General features: G+C 45.7%; 1 protein-coding gene across 5 annotated transcripts in view; it reads left to right on the top strand.

Moving 5' to 3' along the window:
* The window catches only part of mindy4b (MINDY family member 4B), a 44186-nt gene that overhangs the window by 16424 nt on the left and 6989 nt on the right, over positions 1-20773 (top strand). For 4 of the 5 annotated variants that reach the window (XR_008724549.1, XR_008724548.1, XR_008724550.1 and 1 more), the window contains 8 exons: positions 2261-2380; positions 4157-4254; positions 5717-5882; positions 9012-9077; positions 11037-11107; positions 12586-12658; positions 15872-16048; positions 20193-20373. Coding sequence is in view for 1 of the 5 variants with exons in the window: in XM_055645733.1 (XP_055501708.1) it covers positions 2261-2380; positions 4157-4254; positions 5717-5882; positions 9012-9077; positions 11037-11107; positions 12586-12658; positions 15872-16048; positions 20193-20373 (952 nt within the window). In the remaining 4 variants the exon portion in view is untranslated. The remainder of the gene's footprint in view (positions 1-2260; positions 2381-4156; positions 4255-5716; positions 5883-9011; positions 9078-11036; positions 11108-12585; positions 12659-15871; positions 16049-20192; positions 20374-20773) is intronic. The other variant, XR_008724551.1, reaches the window with a different exon arrangement.

Here is a 20773-nt window from a genome sequence, read left to right as displayed (position 1 = left end):
GGTTATTTGGCTTTGGTAAAAATTGTACATTGTCACTAGCGTGTATGATACTGCTGGTGTACGGGGTGATCACTGGTCGGTGCGGACTCCGTGGGCTGAAGGGCCTGTTTCCACGCTGTATCTCTAAACTAAACTGAATTAAACTATTCGACCTAACAAAAAGGAATACCTCACACTTGCTCGGATTAAAATCCCAGTGTCACCCTCTGATACTTCCTGATAGTCTCAGGGAAAACCTGGTTCCTTTGATCCTGCACATTTCAGCTCACTCAAACTCAATACATTATCAAGCTTCAGAACGGTCCTTCCATAAGCTAGGGTACAGTTCAATTCTCCTCTACCTCACTGTGGACATTTGACTGTCTCTGGAACAGATATACTACAATGCTGAGAACTATATTCTGCACTCTGTATCTTCCCTTTTTGCTCTACCTATTGTACTTGAATTTGACCAGATTGTATTGATGTAAGGTATATTTGATCTCGTAGAGTGTGGAAACTGACCCTTCAGCCCAACTTGCCCACACCGACCAACATGTCCCATCTACGCTTGTCCCACCTGCCTGCGTTTGGCCCATATCTCTCCAAACCTGTCCTACCCATGTACCTGTCTACTTGTTTCTTGATCTGTAGCTTGTTCTATACACCAACCACTCTTTGTGTGGAAAAATCCACCCTTGGATTCCTATTAAATCTTTCCCCCTTCACCTTAAACCCTGGGCAAGGGATTCTGTGTGTCTACTCGTTCTATGCCCCTCGTGTTTTTGTACACTTTTTTGCATAGCATGCAAAGCAACACTTTTCACTGTACTTTGTTACACTTGATAATAATAAACCTAAGCCTGGACCTGAGAATTTCAACAAAGAACTAATGGAACACAATCTCTGTCTGAATGTGATATCACTAAGTGACTCGCAATGGTCTATGTTTAATCTCGGACAAAAGGTAAATGAGATGTTCGATGTATTTGTGTTTCCCATGAATAGTGGAGTGTGTCACACTGAAATACTCTAGTTATTCCAACTCTTGTTCAACAATAGCCACATGTATTTTTAGAGCATGTCTCCTATTTGCCATTTCCAAAGTGAAAAGCAAATGTATGAAGGATTTGAGCCACTGGTTGATCGAACTGTGTGGCACAGTGCATTGTCCCGCCCCACCTCTCTTGCTGCATTCTCCCCCCCCCACTACAATCAGTCTGAAGAAGGGTCCCAATCCGAAACGTCACCTGCCCATAACCTCCAGATATGCTGCCCGACCCGCTGAGTTACTCCAGCACTCTATGTCTATCATTAGGATTATCGTGGTAGTTTAGTTTAGAGATACAGCGCAGAAACGGACGCTTCAGCCCACCAAGTCCACGCCGACCAGCGATCCCCGTTAGACTAGTACACATTACAATCTAGGGATATTTTACCGGAGCCAATTAACCTACAAACCTGTACGTCTTTGCAGTGTGAGAGAAACACGGAGCATCCTCTAGTCTAGGACCAAACGTCATAAACTCAGAATTAAAGGATGTTCTTTAAGGCAGAAGATGAGGAGGAATTTCCTTAGTCAGAGGGTGGTGAATCTGAATTCTTTGCCACAGAACGCTGTGGAGGCCAAGTCAGCGGATATATTTAAGGCAGAGATGGATAGATTCTTGATTAGTACGGGTGTCAGAGGTTATGGTCAGAAGGCAGGAGAATGGGGTTTGGAGGGAGAGATTGATCAGCCATGATTGAATGGTGGAGTAGACTTGATGCTCCTATATCTTATGACCCAGTGAAGACCAATGCGGCCACAGGAAGAATGTACGAACTCTGTACAGACAGCACCCATAGTCAGATCGAACCTAGGCACCAACTCTACCACTGCACCATCGTGCCGTCCCATTTGAACCGATGCCTGTGACTTTCAGTCTGAAGAAGGGTCATGACCCGAAACGTCACCATTCCTTCTCTCTGGAAATGCTGCCTGTCCCGCTGAGTTACTCCAGCATTTTGTGTCTATCTTCGGTTTGAACCAGCATCTGCAGTTCTTTCCTACACATTCTGTAAAGTAAACTTCCATTTTGTAGTTTGAAACGAGCCTTAGTAAAATGTATACCAGCCGTTACTATTATTGTAATAAAAAATGAACTATAGATGCTGGTTTATACCAAAGATGGGCACAAAGTGCTGGAGTAACTCGATGGAACAGGCAGTCTGACCCACTGTGTTACTCCAGCATTTTGTGTCTATCGTTATTGTGTTATGATTATTTTCCTAAATACAGGCTCTAAGGAAGATTCTTTTTGGGACGGCATTTCAAGTTTTCAATTACGAATGGAGGAAATCCCACTTCAGATTCCGAGACCCTTACTCAGACTTGTCGTATGCTCTGGAGGCAGAAAGGGTCAGTGCAACTAAAGTCTTTTTCATTTGATGGGGACGGTTTCTGCATCCTGATGTCTGGTTCTTGGAGAAATCTGTCTGGTTCTTGGAGAAAAGGCTTAGTCATTATCACTGCAAAAAAATCAACAGAAGTTTGTCGAATGAACTGTGTACCTCTGTCTTTCAAGTTTCCCAAAATACCTGCGCATTTACATGTAGTAAAAATTGGACATCGGGCGGCTGGAGCATTGTCTGATGCCCTAGAATGGCTTTCACAGTTTAGAGATGCATCGTGGAAACCGACCCTTCGGCCCACGGAGTCTGTGCTGACCTGTACATGAGTTCTATCCTACACACTAGGGACAATTTACAGATGACAATTAACCTACAAACCTGCAGGTTTTTGGAATTCGGGAGGAAACCCATGCGGTCACAGGGAGAGCATGCAAACTCCTTACAGCCAGTGCCCGTAGTCAGGATCGAACCCGGGTCGCTGGTGCTGTGAGGCAGCAGCTCCAGCAGCTGCGCCTCTTGTGCCGCCACAGATTTGCTTTCCAGGACACCAGTCAATGCTTAGACAGTCCAAAGTCCAATTTTAATTTAGATACAAATAACTGCAGATGCTGGTTAATAAACAAAAGGACACAAAGTGTTGGTGTAACAGCGGGTCAGGCAGCATTTCTGGAGAACATGATTAGGTGACGTTTTGAATCGAAACCCAGTCTGAAGAAGGGTCCCAACCGGGAAGTGGCAGTGGCCTGGTGGTAGAGTTGCTGCTTTACAGCACCAGAGACCCGGCTTTGATCCTGACCACGGGTGCTGCCTATACGGAGTTTGTACGTCTAACTGGGAGTTGTTATGGTTCCGATGAGCTGATAAGACTCCTATTTAATTCAATGAATCGATAATTTAATGTAGTTAAAATGAGAAGGTACTACGACAGTGCTTTTGTGTCGGCATTTGAAACCCCAACAAAGAAGGAATGGGTAAAATCTACCAAAGTTAGGTTGCTGTGTGAAATATTGAAAATGCAATACACTGAAGGATATATTCCACCTGGTTGCATGTTCTCCATTAACACCCAATAAATGTGCAGCTTAATCACTTTATCTTAAATAGCATCTTGTAAACCACAATATATATATATACAAATAGGTGTTGGAGGTGTCTATATTCTTGAGCTTCTTGTGTCCTTGTATTCAGGGTAATAAGAGGTTATTGTAGAGTTATACAACATGGAAAATGGCCCTTTGGCCCAAGTTGTCCATGCCAAAAAAGCTGCCCAATCTACCCCTGTCACATTTACCTGCCAACAATGGGACATTATGGACTCCGCCCTTCCTGAGGTGATCTGTCACTGGCTCTGTTTTGTTCTGGCCTTCTCCATCTTTCAGTGTGAAGAAGGGTTCCAAACTTCCAAAACATCACCTTTTCCTGTTACCAGGGATACTGCTTGACCCATCGAGCTACTCCAGCATTTTGTGTTATCTTTGGTATAAACCAGCATCTACAGTTCCTATCTACCCATTTACCTGTGTTTGGCCTATATCCCTTCCAAATCGTCCCTATCAATGTAACAGTGGTTGGGAAGATACTATTTAAGATGAAGTGATTAAGATGCCCTTTACTGGGTTTTTAGAATCTCATGAACATACAAGATGATGGACTATATCTTCTAAAGTATTCAATTTTCAATGTTTCTAAATAGAATAATAACCGTAAATAGGATTTCAACGTATTGGAGAATGTCAATATTATTGGTTTGCATGTTTTGTAAAATTATTCATTCTTTTTGAAGGGTGGTGCAAGATCTGTTCAGATGGCCGTGCAAGCTTTCATCCTCAAACACTTACTGTTCACAAGAAATAGTGAAGTGGAGGACCACAATGATAAACGGTAAACATATCCTCTCATCTTGACTGCAAATAATCATGAGATCTTACTGATTATTAAGGTAGTCAAAAAGGCTTTTGGCACATTGGCCTTCATCAGTCAGAGTATTGAGTTTAGCAGTTGGGTGGTCATGTTACAATTGTATAAGACATTTGCTCACCATGTTATACGAAGGATTTTGTCAAGCTGGAAAGGGTACAGAGAAGATTTACAATGACGTTGCCAGGACTCGGCCTAGTACTTTATTCCTTGGAGTGCAGGAGGATGAGGGGTGATCTTATAGAACTGTACAAAATCATGAGAGGAATAGATCAGGTAAATGCACAGATTATTGTGTTAACATCCCCGTTATGCTTGCCCAGAGTAGGGGAATTGAAAACCAGAGACCATGGGTTTAAGCCGAGGAGGGAAAGATTTAATAGAAACCTGAGGGGCATTTTTTTTTTTTATTTACACAAAGGGTGGTGGGTGTATAACTGGAGGAGATTGTTGAGGCAGATACTATCATAACATTTAAGAGACATTTGGAAAGGTGCATGGGTAGGATTGGTTTAGACGGTTATGGGTCAAGTGCAGGCAGGTGGGACTAGTGTAGGTGGAGCATGTTGGTCGATGTGAGAAAGTCGGGCCAGTGGGCATGTTTCCACACTGTATGACTATGGTTGTATGTATCTATTTGGGATACTCCCATCACACTTGGGGCAGTAGTCCTTGGGCAAATCAGGGTAAAGAAGACAATGAAGAAAAAAACTTTGTTAGACAAGGAGACCCCGGACGTCTCTTCTCATCTTGAGTGTCTACTTGCACTTGGAAGGCATCTCTGCTAAACTAGAACCTCGAACTGCAAATAACAAAGTGCTGGAGGAAGTCAGTGGGTTAGACAGTGTCTGTGGAATGAATGGACAGACGATGATTCAGGTGAGGGCCCTTCTTCAGACGGAAGCGGGGAAATGTCCACTATCCCTGATGTGCAGGACAAGTTTCTTTACACAGAGAGTGATGAGTTCCTGGAATGCGCTGCTAGGCATTGTGGTGGAGGCAGATACGATACTGGCATTTATGAGACTTTTAGTTAGGCAAAGGGATATGCAAGGAATTGAGGGAATTGGATCACGTGTCGGCAGATGAGAGTGGTTTGACTTGGAATCATGTTCAACACAGACGTTGTGGGCTGTTCCTGTGCTGGACTGTTCTACGTTCTATATTCCTCATTTACTCTGGGGGGAAAAACCAACATTCGCCAGGAATAAAAAATTCATTTCCAGCATTTAGTTGTTGGCAACAAGGACAACACAGTGGTACAGTGGTCGAGTTGCTGCCTTGCAGTCCCAGAGACCCGGTTTTGATCTTTGTGTACCTGAGGTAAAAAAAATACCACTGGAGCATCTCGCTCTTGGCTGCTACTGACCATTTTGGGTCACAAAGTTTTATGACGGTATCTTGCACTTTCTCTATCTGCCTACAGCATGATAAAAGTGAGCAAAAAAGAGCAGGAAAAGGCTTTGGCGGCTGCAATCTCTGACATTTTGTGGACAGCGGGAGAAGGAGCCCAGAGCTTTGTTTGTTTGGTGACCACTGAATGTTGTTTTGCTCCTGCAATCAATTACAAAATCGATACCTACACAGAGCGGGTAAGACCACTCCCACGCATACAGCTGTTGAGCTAAGTTATTTCATTTAATCGCTAAATAATATCTTACCTGCTGAATGGAAGGAATATGTAGAGCTACTGAATAGGCAGAGGGCAGGACAATGGGACTAGTTGGATTGCTTTTATATGAGGCTCATACTGACCTTGCAGACTAAATGCTCTCTGTAACATTCTGTCATTTTGTAATTTTGTCTAAAAATCTGGGGCATATTTACATAAAGCTACAGATAAGAGGCAAGAATGATTATTTGTCGTTTGTACCGTATCTAATGAACAGTGAAATGCTCAAGCAGCAGCATAGTCATACAGTGTGGAAACGGGCCATTTGGCCCAACTTGCCCACACTGACCAACATGTCCCATCTACACTTGTTCCACCTGGCTACGTTTGGCCCATATCCCTCTGAACCTGTCCTATTCATGTACCTGTCTAATTGTTTCTTAAACGTTGCAATAGTCCCTGCTTCAACTACCTCCTCTGGCAGCTTGTTCCATATACCCACCACCAAAGTTACCCCTCCGATTCCTATTAAATCTTTCCCCCTTCACCTTAAACCTATGTCACCTGGCTCTCAATTTCCATGCTCTGGTTAACACAATAATCACAGATCACATATAATAAACAAAATTTCAATAAATTAGTAACCTCCAATACTTGTGCAAAAAAAAGCCCCAAAGTCCTTTGTGCAACCAAAGACAGTCTATGGTTCATAGTTTAGTTAGTGCTTTGTAGTTCAAGAGCCTGATGATTGTCAGGAAGAAGCTGTTCTTGAACCAAGTGTTCACTGTTTTCAGACTTCTGTGTCTCCTTCCCGACGGTATGTGTAAAATGAGTAGGAAGTAGGTGTGAAAACTAGGTCTTATCGACCCGAAACGTCACCTATTCCTTTTTTCCAGTCTGACCCGCTGAGTTACTCCAGCTTTTTGTGTCTATGTGTGAAATGAGAGGGTGGCCAGGGTGGTGTGGGTCCTTGATGATGCTGGTTGCTTTAAGCAGATAAGCAGAGTCAACAGTGTTTTATTGTCATGTGTCCCAAACAGAACAATGAAATTCTTACTTGGAGCAGCACAACAGACATGTAAACATAGACACAAAATGCTGGAGTAACTCAGCAGGACAGGCAGCATCTCTGGATAGAAGGAATGGGAGACTTTTCAGGTTGAGAACCTTCTTCAGACTAAGTCAGGGGAGAGGGAGATACAGAGATAAAGAAGGCCTCACTCTGACAATGGAGGAGGCCCAGGATAGAAAGGTTAGTATGGGAATGGGAGCGGGAGTTAAAGTGTTAAGCAACCGGGGGATCAGGTAGGTTTAGGCGGACTGAGTGGAGGTGTTTAGCAAAACGATCGCCGAACCTGCGCTTGGTCACGCCGATATATAGGAGCCCATACCTGGAACAGTGGATACAGTAGATGAGGTTGGAGGAGGTACAAGTGAACCTCTGCCTCACCTGAAAAAGTGCTCAGACATCTAAACATGTACTCTGTAAAGAATATATTATTATATAATAAATGAAAAACAATGTTCAGTATTCGTATATACACACACACACACACACACACACACACACACACGCACACGGTAGGAGAGCACAACAATCTGTTATTTTGAGAAAATATTTAAACCAGGCGATCTGCTTGCACATAAAAATACCATCAGATGCAACACTTCACTGCTTCCCAACCGACAATAAATGGTCTCAGTGGTCACATTATTTTTGGGTGCAGGAGCCTGTAAACATAGAGCACACTGTCGGTGATTTACCTCTCTGAAAGTCAACAAATCAAGCTGCTAAAGAACAATAATTCTGTCAAACGGGTCAAATGGAGTCTGTTTCCCCCTCTGGTGCAAGGCCGCTGGGCATTTGCATGAGATCTAATAAATTTATGGATGATGCGTGGTGTGAATTAAGTGGTTTCTACTTGACCCTGAATCAAAATGTATTGGCAGCAGGATGATTTATTTTAAGTCCCAGTTGTCATGTTAAGCAACATTGTGTATCCATCCTCTTTCGAGCCTCAAGCATAAAAGTCATTGCTGATACTCAAGTGCATTATTATGCAAGAAATAACATCAGATGAAAAAGGATCCTGACCCAAAATGTCGCCTATCCATGTCATCCAGGTATGTTGCCCGACCTGTTGAGTTACTCCATCACTTTGGGTTCTAACACCAATCATGGCATCTACAGGGCCTATGCACAGGACTTTAACTTGAGCTTTCATTTAGAGCATATTGAACTCACACAAATTATGTATATTGTGAATGGTTCCCACAAGGTGCTCAGATGACTTAAAGAAGTTACTCACAAAAAGCTGGAGTAACTCAGCGGGTCAGACAGCATCTCTGGAGAAAAAGAATGGGTGACATTTCAAGTCGAGATTCATCGTCAGACCAGATACTTAAAGAAGTACTTGATGCCATCTCAAGCATGGATAAGTTGGTAACCAATTCAGCAGTACTGAATTCATAGGTTCATGTCATTTGAGCAGAATTAGGACATTCGGCCCATCGAGTCCACTCCACCATTCAATCACGGCTGATCTATCTTTTCATCTCAACCCCATTCTCCTGCCTTCTCCACATAACCCCCGGCATCCTTACTAATCAAGAATCTGTCAACCCCTGCCATAAACATATCCTAAGACTGCCTCCACAGCCATCTGTGGCAATGAATTCCACATATTCACCACCCTCTGACTAAAGAAATTCCTCCTCATCTCCTTCCTTTAATTCTGAGGCAGTGCCCTCTGGTCTTCGACTCTCCCACTAGTGAAAACATCTCCTCCACATCCACTCCATCCAGGCCTTTCACTATGTGGTAAGTTTGAATGACGTCTCCCCTTCATCCTTCTAAACTCCAGCAAGTATAGGCCCCGTGCCGTCAAATGCTAATCATACATTAACCCAATCATCCCCGGAATGATTCTCATAAACCTTGGACTCCTGCATCCCATTTCTCTGGTATTTTACTCCCCTCCCACCAACATTAAGGGGGTGGCAAGAGAACTGCTTTGAGAATTCTACTCGCAAGAGCTTTTGTTAACTTATCTCTAAATCCTGCACAAGAAATGTGTAACTAATGCATCTTTCTCTTATTTCACCCCAGCTTCAGCTCTTTAGCTTCACTGATAAGGCAAAGCTCCAGCAGTTTGTGATGGAACAGATCCACTGTGTAAGTACAAAGACGAGATATAATTGCCCCTTCAATCCATGGTCAATGGTGTTTTATTGTCACATGTGCAAAAGCACAGTGAAATTCTTAGAGTGCATGAAGTTCAGTAAAGTCTTGCCATCCTAAAGCACAATCCCCAAATAGCAAAGGGTACAGAAATAGTTCACTAAGAATGCATGCAAGAGGTGCCAGGTTTTGACACCATTTTCAAAGTCCAGTCCGGCCTGTGCTCGAGGTCTTATGGAGCAGTGCCAAATCCAGGCGAGCCCCAAGCTACTGCAGGGCCTCCAGCCTCTACCCGATCATCCAGCAATCTGACGTCCCTCTCCTCACCCGTCCACCTTTGTCACCTGCGGGCAGACCTGAGTGCAGAAGGCAAGACCCAGGTTCACTCTCCTACCGGCCTAGCTTCTCGTGTCCATCGTTGCCGGCTCCCACCCCTCCGGTCAATGGTCTTTAGGCACTGGGTCTCTATTCCTTGGTGCACAGGAGAATGAAGGGTAACATTATAGAGGTGTATAAAATCATGAGAGAAATAGATCAGGTAGATGCACAGAATCTCTTGACCAGAGTGGGGGAATCGAGGACCATAGGACATAGGTTCAAGGTGAAGGGGAAAAGATTTAATAGGAATCTGGGTGTATGGAACAAGCTTTCAGAGGAGGTAGTTGAGGCTGGGATTGTCCCAATATTTAAAAAAACAATTAGACAGGTACATGGATAGGACAAATTTGGAGGGATATGAACCAAATGCAAGCAGGTGGGGCTAGTGCAGTTGGGACATGTGGCCGGTGTGGACAAGTTTGGCCAATTGGCCTATTTCCACACGGTATCACTCTATGACTCTCTATGACTATAACACATGGCTCTGTCTTCTGGGTTTGCTGAGAACTATATTCCGCACTCCGGATTCACCAAACCCCAATGCGGACATTGGACTTTGTCTATGGAATTGTTGCGTTATAATGCTGAGAACTGTATTCTGCACTGTACTTTCCCCTTTACTGTATCTTTTGTACTCGTATACCATTCCATAGATATAGATAAGGGGAAGATATGGAGTGATTATCTGGCTACAAACAAGCCAGACGCTAGTCAAGGAGTTTGGCTTGATTGTATTTGTGTATAGTATTATCTGATCTGTTTGGATAACATGCAAAACCTTGCTCCCACCACCCTCCTCTTCCTTGTGCCCTACATGGATTCAGGCCCAATTCTCCCCTTCCTTCAAAGTTGGACACAAAATGCTGGAGTAACCAGTGAGACAGGCAACATCTCTGGAGAGAAGGAATGGGTGATATTTTGGGTCGAGACCCTTCTTCAGACTGAAGAAGGTTTCTACCCAAAACCTCACCCATTCCTTCTCTCCAGAGATGTTGCATATCCGGCTGAGTTACTCCAGCTTTTTGTGTCTATCTTCGATTTAAACCAGCAACTGCAGTTCCTTGCTACACATCACCCCAGCCCCTTCCAATTGTATCCCTTCCCCGGGCTTCACAATTTGCTCCACTTCTCTCCTTATCTCACGCTTTTTAACTCTGGCCATTGTCCAAACCCCCTGCCTACTAATCTCCTGCCCCCATCCCCCCCACCCCCCCCCCCCCCCCCCCCCCCCCCAGCCTCATGTACACTTGCCAAGCTTTGTCCCGCCACACCTGTCTTCTTCCCCCTCCCCCACCTTCCACAGTCTGAAGAAAGGTCCCAACCCGAAATGCCACCTATCCATGTCCTCCAGAGACTCTGCCTTGATCGCTGAGTTACTCCAGCACTTCATCTTTTTTTGTAAACCAGCAACTGCAGTTCCTTGTGTCTTGGTATTTAAAAGCTAAATAACAAAAGCCAAAGGAATGTGATATGGACAGCTTCAGAAATCTTGCAACAAACATTGTAGTCAAGTGTTATTGAAATTGTGGAGTTTATTATGAACGTGAACTAACCCATTCTTTTCTCTGCAATTAGTTTAAAGGTGAGGGAAGTCATGGGGCCATTCTATTCCTCTACAGTCTACTCTTCTCAAGGACTCTGGAAAAGTAAGGGATCAGAGTCGATGGCAATACTGTGGACCTTGGCTTTACTGTAGACTTTAGAGATACAGCGTGGAAACAGGCCCTTCGGCCCACCGTGTCCACACCGGCCAGCAATCACCCCGTACACTAGCACTATCCTACACACTAGAGATGATTTATAATTTTACCGAAGCCAATTAACCTCCAAACCTGTGTGGCTTTGGAGTGTGGGAGGAAACCAGAGCACCCGGAGAAAACCCACGTGGTCACAGAGAACATATAACTCCATTCAGACAGCACCCATAGTCATGATCGAACATGGGTACTGAAGTGGATGATCAGCCATGATCATATTGAATGGCGGTGCAGGCTCGAAAGGCCGAATGGCCTACTCCTGCACCTATTTTTCTATCAACCCTTGTCTTTGGTGCTCCAACTCTACCGCTGCGTCATTGCGCCATCTTTCACTAACTTTATTTTGGCACCATAGATTAAATTATTCAAGAAATGTTCAGAGGTAAATAAGAAAAAGAAAGCTTGTCTATAGTTGAATTGTCTATGAATGAGTAACATGTATATCCTGAAGGATAACTCGGCGGGTCAGGCAGCATCTCTGGAGAAAATGTGACGTTTCGGATTGGGTCTGAAGAGAAGTCCCAACGCAATACATCACCTACCCACACTTGCTGAGTTATTCAAACTTTGTGAACTTATTTGTAAACCAGCATATTTAGTCCTTCGCCCCCACCATTGATCACCTGTTTACACTAGTTCTATGTCGTCCACTCACTGCATAGTAGGGGCAATTTTGCAGAGGCCAATTAACCTGCAAACCCACGTCTTTGGGATGTGGGATGCAACTGGATCACCCGGGGGAGATCAATGCAGTCACAGGGAGAGCGTTCAAACTCCACACAGACAGCACCAGAAGTCAGGATCGAACCTGGGTCTCCGACACAGTCAGGCAGCAGGTCTACCCGCTTTACCACTGTGTCGCCCAATAAATGCCTCTGCAGGAAGATGACGCATTAGAAGCCCCATGTTGTACAGTGTTTAGATGTGGGCCATTCCATTCACACCACCGTTATGCTTTGCGTCCATTTATTGTTCAATAGTGAAGAAGGTGAAATGTATATTTATGATCGGCTTTTGTCCTTTTGCATTGTTTAAACTTTTTAGTTTTTGTTTAGTCTTAGAGATACAGCATGGAAACGGGCCCTCTGGGTAACTGAGTCCACACCGCCCAACAACCACCCCTACCCTATCCTATACACTACGGACAATTTACAGAAGCCAATTAACCTACAAACCTGCATGTCTTTTCTTCTCTATCAGTAAGCTTCATCCCTAAGAAAGAAAGCACAGTTAATTTTGGCTAACTACTTCACAGTCTTAAGCCCCAGCAAGTTTGATTAATATAATCAAACAGCGTAAAGTGCAGTGTGCCTGCGGATTTCTTTGGCTTCATATTGAACTCCTAATTCTATTATTCTTTATTACAGGCTGCATAAAGATTTAGATCATACAACCCCCTATCTCCTGCAGTTAAGCCTCGGTAACTTCACTTGTCGGCAAGTAAGTATTAATATCATAAAATATGCTGCAATAAACGATTTCTCCTCATTCCAGTCATATATGGTCTACTCCTTGTGTCCAGACTGACAGAAAGGGCCAAATGTAGGCACAAGGTGCTGCAGTAACTCGGGGGGGAAAAAAGGATGGGTGACATTTTTGGGTTGTAACCCTTCTGTCAGATTAAATGTACAGGGGAGGTGGGGAGGGGAACTGGCAATAGAAAAAGGCCAGAACAAATCAGGGCCGGCAACAGATGACCAAGGAAGGGTGGAGCACATAATTGCCCGTTTTTCTCTGCGGTGGAGATGATAACGGAGGGATACAAGGATGCGAACAGTGGAACTAGTAGAACAACTAGGGTGGGGGAGGGAGAGCGGGGATGCAGGGGTTACTTGAAAAGAGAGAAATCAACATTGATACTGTTGGGTTGTAAGCTGTCTAAGCGAAATATGAGGTGCTGTTCCTCCAATTTGTGTGTGGCCTCACTCTGACAGTGGACAGGGCACCAGACAGAAAGGTCAGTATGGGATTGTTTGGCAATCAGGAGATCACATAGGCCAAGGTGGACTAAACATAAGTGTTCAGTGAAACAGTAGCTCAATCTATGCTTGGACTCGCCGATATATAGGAGACCACAGCAATGGATACCGTGGATGACAGAAGGAGCTCCTGGCATCCATTCTGTTAACACTTCTCAGAATCCTACATGAAACCACCTCTCATCCTTCTAAGGAGACACAAGGAACTGCAGATGCGAGAATCTTGAGCAAAACACAAACCGCTGGAGGAACTCAGCGGGCCAGGCATTATTTATGGAGGGAATAGACAGATGATGGTTCAGGTTGGGGATCCTTCTTCGGACTCGTCAACCAACCCACAACATTGCCTGCCTATTCCCTCCACAGATGCTTCCTGACCTGCTGAGTTCCTCCAGCAATTTTGTTTCCCAAAATCCATTGAGTATCATTTAATCTTCCTCAATCACGCAGTCACTAGGGCAATCAAATCATACCAGTAATCAGAGGGGCAGGTGTTCCATTGTCCTGAGGTAGCTGCCTCTTGCATCTAACCAATGCTGCCAGCATGTGATTGCACGCAACTCATAGTTCAATGCAGTACAGAGACTAGCACACTGCAGGGAAATGCCTGCAATCACAGAATGGGTTTGGTAGCTGGATTTCTAGGAGAATGCCTTTTCATTGTTGAGTCAAAGTTAGCCACAGCGACAACACAACTCAACAACAGCTTTTTGAACGTACACAAAAATGCTGGAGAAACTCAGCGGGTGCAGCAGCATCTGTGGAGCGAAGGAAATCGGTGACGTTTCGGGCCGAAACCCTTCTTCAGACTGGTGGTGGGAGAAGGGAGGAGGAGGAGCCCGAGGGCGGGGGGATGGGAGGAGACAGCTCGAGGGTAAAGGAAGGGTAGGAGACAGCAAGGGCTAGCAAAACTGGGAGAATTCAACGTTCATGCCAACCGGACGCAAGCAACCCAGGCGGAATATGAGGTGCTGTTCCTCCAATTTCCGGTGTTGCTCACTCTGGCAATGGAGGAGACCCAGGACAGAGGTCGGATTGGGAATGTGAGGGGGAGTTGAAGTGCTGAGCCACCGGGAGTTCAGGTAGGTTATTGCGGACTGAGCGGAGGTGTTAGGCGAAACGATCGCCCAACCTCCGTTTAGTCTCGCCGATGTAAATCAGCTGACATCTAGAGCAGCGGATGCAGTAGATGAGGTTGGAGGAGATACAGGTGAACCTTTGTCGCATCTGGAACGACTGCTTGGGTCCTTGAATGGAGTCGAGGGGGGAGGTGAAGGGACAGGTGTTCTATTTCTTGCGGTTGCAACGGAAAGTGCCCGGGGAGGGGGTGATACGGGAGGGAAGGGAAGAATTGACAAGGGAGTTGTGGAGGGAGCGGTCTTTGCAGAAGGCAGATATAGGCGGAGATGGGAAGATGTGGCGAGTGGTGGGGTCACGTTGGAGGTGGTGGAAATGGCGGTGGATTATTTGTTGTATTTGCCGGCTGGTGGGGTGAAAGGTGAGGTCTAGGGGGACTCTGCCCTTGTTGCGAGTGCGGGGATGGGGAGAGAGAGCAGTGTTGCGGGGTATGGATGAGACCCTGGTGCGAGCCTCATCTATGGTGGCGGTGCGGAATCCCCGTTCCCTGAAGAACGAGGACATTTCCGATGCCCTTGTGTGGAACGTCTCATCCTGGAAGCAGATTAGGCGGAGGAATTGGGAGTAGGGGATGGAGTCTTTACAGGGGGCAGGGTGGGAAGACGTGTAGTCCAGATAGCCGTGTGAGTCAGTTGGTTTGTAGTGTATGTCGGTCAGAAGTCTGTCCCCTGCGATGGAGATGGGGAGGTCAAGGAATTGTAGGGAAGTGTCGGACATGGTCCAGGTGTATTGGAGTGCCGGGTGGAAGTTGGTGGTGAAGTTGATGAAGTCAGTTGTGTGTGGGTGCAGGAGGTGGCCCCAAAGCAGTCGTCAATGTAACGGAGGTAGAGGTCGGGGATGGGGCCCTGGTAGGTATTGAACAAGGATTGTTCAACGTACCCAACAAGGCAGGCGTAGCTGGGGCCCATGCGTGTGCCCATAGCTACGCCTTGTGTTTGGAGGAAATGGGAGGAGTCAAATGTAAAGTTGTTGAGGGTGAGGACCAACTCTGCTAGGCGGAGGAGGGTGTCAGTGGCTGGGTATAGGTTGCTCCTCTGGTCGAGGAAGAACCAGAGGGCTTTGAGGCCATCCTGGTGGGGGATGGAGGTGTAGAGTGACTGGACATCCATGGTGAAGATGAGGGGGTGAGGGCCTAGAGAGTGGAATGCGCGGAGGCGGCGGAGAGTGTCTGAGGTGCCTAGAACATTGGTGGGAAGGGATTTGACCAAGGGCGATAGTATGGAGTCAAGGTATGTGGGGATGAGTTCGGTGGGGCACGAACAAGCAGAGACAATGGGTCTGCCAGGAGAGCCGGGTTTGTGGATTTTGGGGAGAAGGTAAAAACGGGCCGTGCAGGGCTGGGGAACGATGAGGTTGGAAGCTTGGTCGGGCAGGGCGTGGGAATTGATGAAGTCGGTGATGGTGCTAGATATGGTGGCCTGGTGCTCGTCAGTGGGGTCATGGTCCAAGGGTAAGTAGGAGGAGGTGTCCAAGAGTTGGCGCGTGGCCTCAGCTTTGTAGAGATAAAGCTTTTTGAACCTTTTGGCTTGCTTTCTAGGCACTTATAAATCTCATGCTCACTGGAAGAGCCAGTCCAAACGTTTTCAATGGTGACCTTCAGTCTGATGACCAGGGTAACTTGCTGAGAGATCCACAGCATGGAATCCTTACTCGAGGTGATGTGGGCTACCTCTACTGGAATAGACACGAGATGGACCATGATAAACTCCCACAGGTACGTTCTTGTTCGTTCAAGCTGTTCAACTGGGACTCTACTCTGTATTCTCAAAGGGAAGATTATATTTCCATTGGAGAGGCACAAAGTTCCAGAGGTCTATTCCGCACTGCGATCCAGGTCTCCAGGGACAATCAGCCTCTTGACCCACCCTCCACAACTCTAACCACAACCCTACCTCAGCACCGAGCCATGACGGAATTTGCACTGCTCGTTTTATTCTGCATGCTTTGATTAATGCACTATCCTGGTCTCGTCTACTAAGAACAGCTGGATAACTTTACAAGGATTCTGCCGGGAATTGAGGGCCTCGGTTATAGGGAAACAGTTGGGCAGGTTAGAAATTCATTCCTTGGAGCACGGGAAGCTGTGGGGCAGCGGTAATGTTGCTGCCTTGCTGCGCCAAATAACCGGATTCAATCCTGACCTCGGTTGCTGTCTGTAGGAGTTTTACATTCTCCCTGTGACCATGTGGGTTTTTCCCGGGTGCTCTGGTTTCTGCCAACACTCCAAAGATGAAGAAGTTCATAGGTTAATTGGCCAGTAAAATTGCCCCCAGTATGTGGGGTAGTGCGAGTGTACAGGGTGGTCAGTGGCGATTCGGTGGGCTGTTTCCATGCTGTGTGACTCTGTGACTCTAATTGTGGTCTTTCACTGATGCTGCCAACAAACGATGATAGAGACGGGTGAAGCAGTGAAACCAAACATATTGGTTTTCTGTGTGTTCATTTCATCTGAGCTTACAACAGAGATAGAGGCCTTTCAGTCACCTGTGCTGGCTATTTCAAAGACCAACTTGTCCCATTTTGTGGGCAGGTGGAACGAGTGTAGATGGGACATTTTAGTCAATAGACAATAAGTGCAGGAGTAGGCCATTTGGCCCTTCGAGCCATTCAATGTGATCATGGCTGATCATCCCCAATCAGTACCCCGTTCCTGCCTTCTCCCCATATATCCTGACTCTGCTATTTTTAAGAGCCCAATCTAGCTCTCTCTTGAAAGCATCCAGGGAACCTGCCTCCACCACCTATTGTGGGCAGGTTGGGTCGAAGGGCCTGTTTCCTTGCTATATGACTCTGACATGTTATTTAGGGTGATGGTGATGTATCTGAAGTGCCTATAAATCTGCAGTAAGACATTGTTCCAGTTCATATCTGGTGTCTTTGTAATATCAACTCTTAACTCATGTACTGCATGTAGTTGCTAGTTCTGCTGCCATGTTGGCATCCGGTTGCTAGGGTACTCACAAAAGACTGATCAAATATGTCACCGAAAGAAAGCTGATAATTTGCCTGTCGCACATTTGTACATTTTTATCAAGATTCTTCAAGGCTTCTCAAATGCATCTTACACTCAACTTGTGCGTGATTTAGTTGGATATGCATCAATTATTGTTTTGTATGTGTACCTAACATCTCCCAGGACTCCTTTTAAGTTCAATCATTGAATCCTCTTAAAAGGCACAGTGACCTGAACCACTCTGAATGCATGTTCAACAATTGTTTGTTGTAAGACATGGTGATTCACAAACAAACATGAAAGAGTGTAGGAACGAACTACAGATGCTGGTTTAAACTGTAGACACAAAATGCTGGAGTAACTCAGCGGGTCAGGCAGCATCTCTGGAGGGTTGGAATGGGTGATGTTTTGGGTCGAGACCTTTCTTCAGACGTCGGAAGAAAAAGGAGACATCTTTGGATCGTAAATCAAAACATCCCCCTTTCCAATCTTCCAAAGCTGCTGCCTGACCCGCGGAGTAATGTTTTCTTCTCTCCAGAAACATGAAAGAGTTCTACTTAATCCCACACATTTTAAGAATGTTATATTGGTGGTACTCCAAGTGCCTTCTTGTGGCAATGGAGCTAAATTTCTAATTCAGGTAGGTGAGATTTTACAAAACTCTGGTTATTCACATGGAATGCTGCAAGTGCCTTTTGAGAAAGTACTGCTGCTTAAAGAAAGGACTGAAACAGGGAAGCATTTGTTCGGTGGTAGAATCTGGGCAATTTTTAGTGGCCAATCAATCTATGAAACCAACATGTCTTTAGACTTTAGAGATACAATGCGGAAACAGGCCCTACCTTCACCGAGTCATCACTGACCATCACCTCGTACACGAGCACTATCGCGACACAGTAGGGACCATTTACCATTTATTTTGCCGAATCCAATTAACCTATAAATGGTTGCACAAGGAGATACAAGGAACTGCAGATAGTAGTATCGTGAGAGAGTGGCACAGTAGGGCAGCGGTAGAGTTACTGCCTTACAGCGCCAGAGACATGGGTTCGATCCTGACTACAGGTGCTATCTGTTCAGAGTTTGTATGTTCTCCCTGTGACCGCATGGGTTTTCTCTGGGTGCTCTGGTTTCCCACCACATTCCAAAGGTGTACAGGTTTGTAGATTAATTGACTTTTGTAAATTGTTCCCCGTGTATAGGAGAGTGTTAGTGCAGAGGGGATTGCTGGTTGGTGTAGACTTGGTGGGCTGTAGGGCCTGTTTCTGTGATGTATCTCTAAAGTCTAAAGCACAGTGCTGGAATAACAGTGGATCAGGCGGCACCTCTGGAGGACATGGATAAGTGATTTTCTTCAGACTATGATTGAGCATGTGCCTAGTTGAACTCCACAATCTAAAATAAAGGTCAACTCGGGTACAAAATTAAAACTTGTGTTGAACCAAACCAAACTTGTTTATTGCTACCTGATCCAACCATTGCCAAAAATCGTATCCTGGCAAAGGATCATAACGTGCCCCAACTATTGAATGTTCTCACCCTTGCAACTGAGTCCAACTTCTACTCTTTGGTCTCCAAGTGGAGAACACAAAGTGCTGGAATGACTCAGCAGGTCAGGCAGCATCTCTGGAGGAATAGATAGGCGACGTTTTGATTCGGGGGCCCTTCAGTTCCTTTTTTTTTTCCTTTAACAAGGAACATTTACTCAAATAATCACAGTTACAAACAACTGGAAAGATCAAAACTGCCCAGCAGTTTGCAAATATCGATCAATGAATCAACAAATTAGAACATTATTATCCATATCCTCGATGTAATCGACCTATTCCTTCCCCCCCCCCCCACGCCATCACGGTGACCAGCGTTCACAGAAAGCCTCCAGAGTCCCGTGTGTTCTCTCTTCAGGGACAGGCGGGCATGGACATAGGCCTGGAAGTGGAGCAGAGAGTTGACTCGAGCAGAACCTTCAACTGCCCACTGAACAGATCGAAGAAGGGTCTCAATCCGAAACGTCACCTATCCATGTTCTCCTGCTACCTGACCTGCTGAGTTACTCCAGCACTTTGTGTCCTTTTGTATATTAACCAACATCTGCAGTTCTCTGTTTCGATCATGAGATATCTGATTCTGCCTAACTTTCTGAGTATCCACATCATTCCCTAATTTATTATTCTTGCTCAACCTGTAACCAGACGAACCTTAGGGTAGCGCAGCGGTAGAGTTGCTGCCTTACTGTTGCCAGAGACCCGGGTTTGATCCTGACTACGGTTGCTGTTGGTGCAGAGTTTGTACATTCTCCCCGTGAACTCGTGAGTTTTCTCCCGGTGCTCTGGTTTCCTCCCACACTCCAAAGACGTACAGGTTTGTAGGTTAAGATGGGTACAATGTGCTCCAGCAACTCAGTGGGTCAGGCAGCATCATGGAGAAAAGGAATAGATGTTTTGGGGTTGGAAGTGCTCTTTAGACCCGAAGTCACTCGAAATGTCACCTATTCCTTTTCTCCACAGTTGCTTCCTGACCCGCTGAGTTATTCCAGCATTTTGTGTCTATTTTCGGTGTAAACCACCATCTGCAGTTCCTGCCTACACAGGTTTGTAGGTTAATTGGCATTTGTACAATTGCAAATTGTCCCTAATATGTAGGATAGTGCTAGTGTAGAGGGTGATCGCTGGTCGGCACAGACTCGGTGGGCCAAAGGGCCAATTTCCACGCAGTATCTCCAAAGAAAATGTCGTCTCGGAAACCATAAATGAACCAAGGGATGAAGGGACTTAACCTGAAATGGTGATGTTCTTTTGTCTCCACAGATGATGGTCGACCAACTTTCTCCAGCAACTTGTCTTTTTTTTTTTTTTTTTACATTCGGTTGGCAATGTATTGATGTTGAAGACTTTCTTTCTTGCAGGTGGGAAGCATGCTGAAAACTCCCAAGCTGCCAATTTGGCTTTGCAACATCAACAGTACTTTCAGCATGCTGTTCAGCACGAAGAGGCAGCTCCTGTCTGACTGGAAAATGGAACATCTCTTTGATTTGTATTTCTACACCGGCCAGCCATTACAGGCAAAGGCAGTCAAACTCACGATAGGTACGGACGGTTGAAAGTAATGTAGGACTCTTGTTAACTTTTGGTCACTGATAGCACTCTGAATCCAGCAAGGAATCAACATTGAGGCATCAGTACCAGTGCAGAGGGAGCGGCGCACTGTCAGAGCTGCACAGCCTTGAATAGGAAACTAGACTAGGGGCGCAGAGGTAGAGTTGCTGCCTTACAGTGCCAGAGACCCGGGTTCAATCTTGACTATGGGCACTGTCTGTACCGAGTTTGTATATTCTCCCCGTGCATGGGTTTCTCCAGGTGCTCCAGTTTCCTCCCACACTCCAAAGACATGCAGTATTGTCATGGATATCCCTCGGGGTCGAGGATGGTGGTCTACATTCTGTTTTTATGGACTCTCAGGTGGCTATGTCCAATCCTGGCTTTGCAG

Source organism: Leucoraja erinacea, chromosome 14, assembly GCF_028641065.1.
Source record: "Leucoraja erinacea ecotype New England chromosome 14, Leri_hhj_1, whole genome shotgun sequence".
Taxonomy (NCBI): domain Eukaryota; kingdom Metazoa; phylum Chordata; class Chondrichthyes; order Rajiformes; family Rajidae; genus Leucoraja; species Leucoraja erinaceus.
Note: the sequence above shows the minus strand (reverse complement) of the source record. Positions and strands in the feature narration are given on the sequence as shown.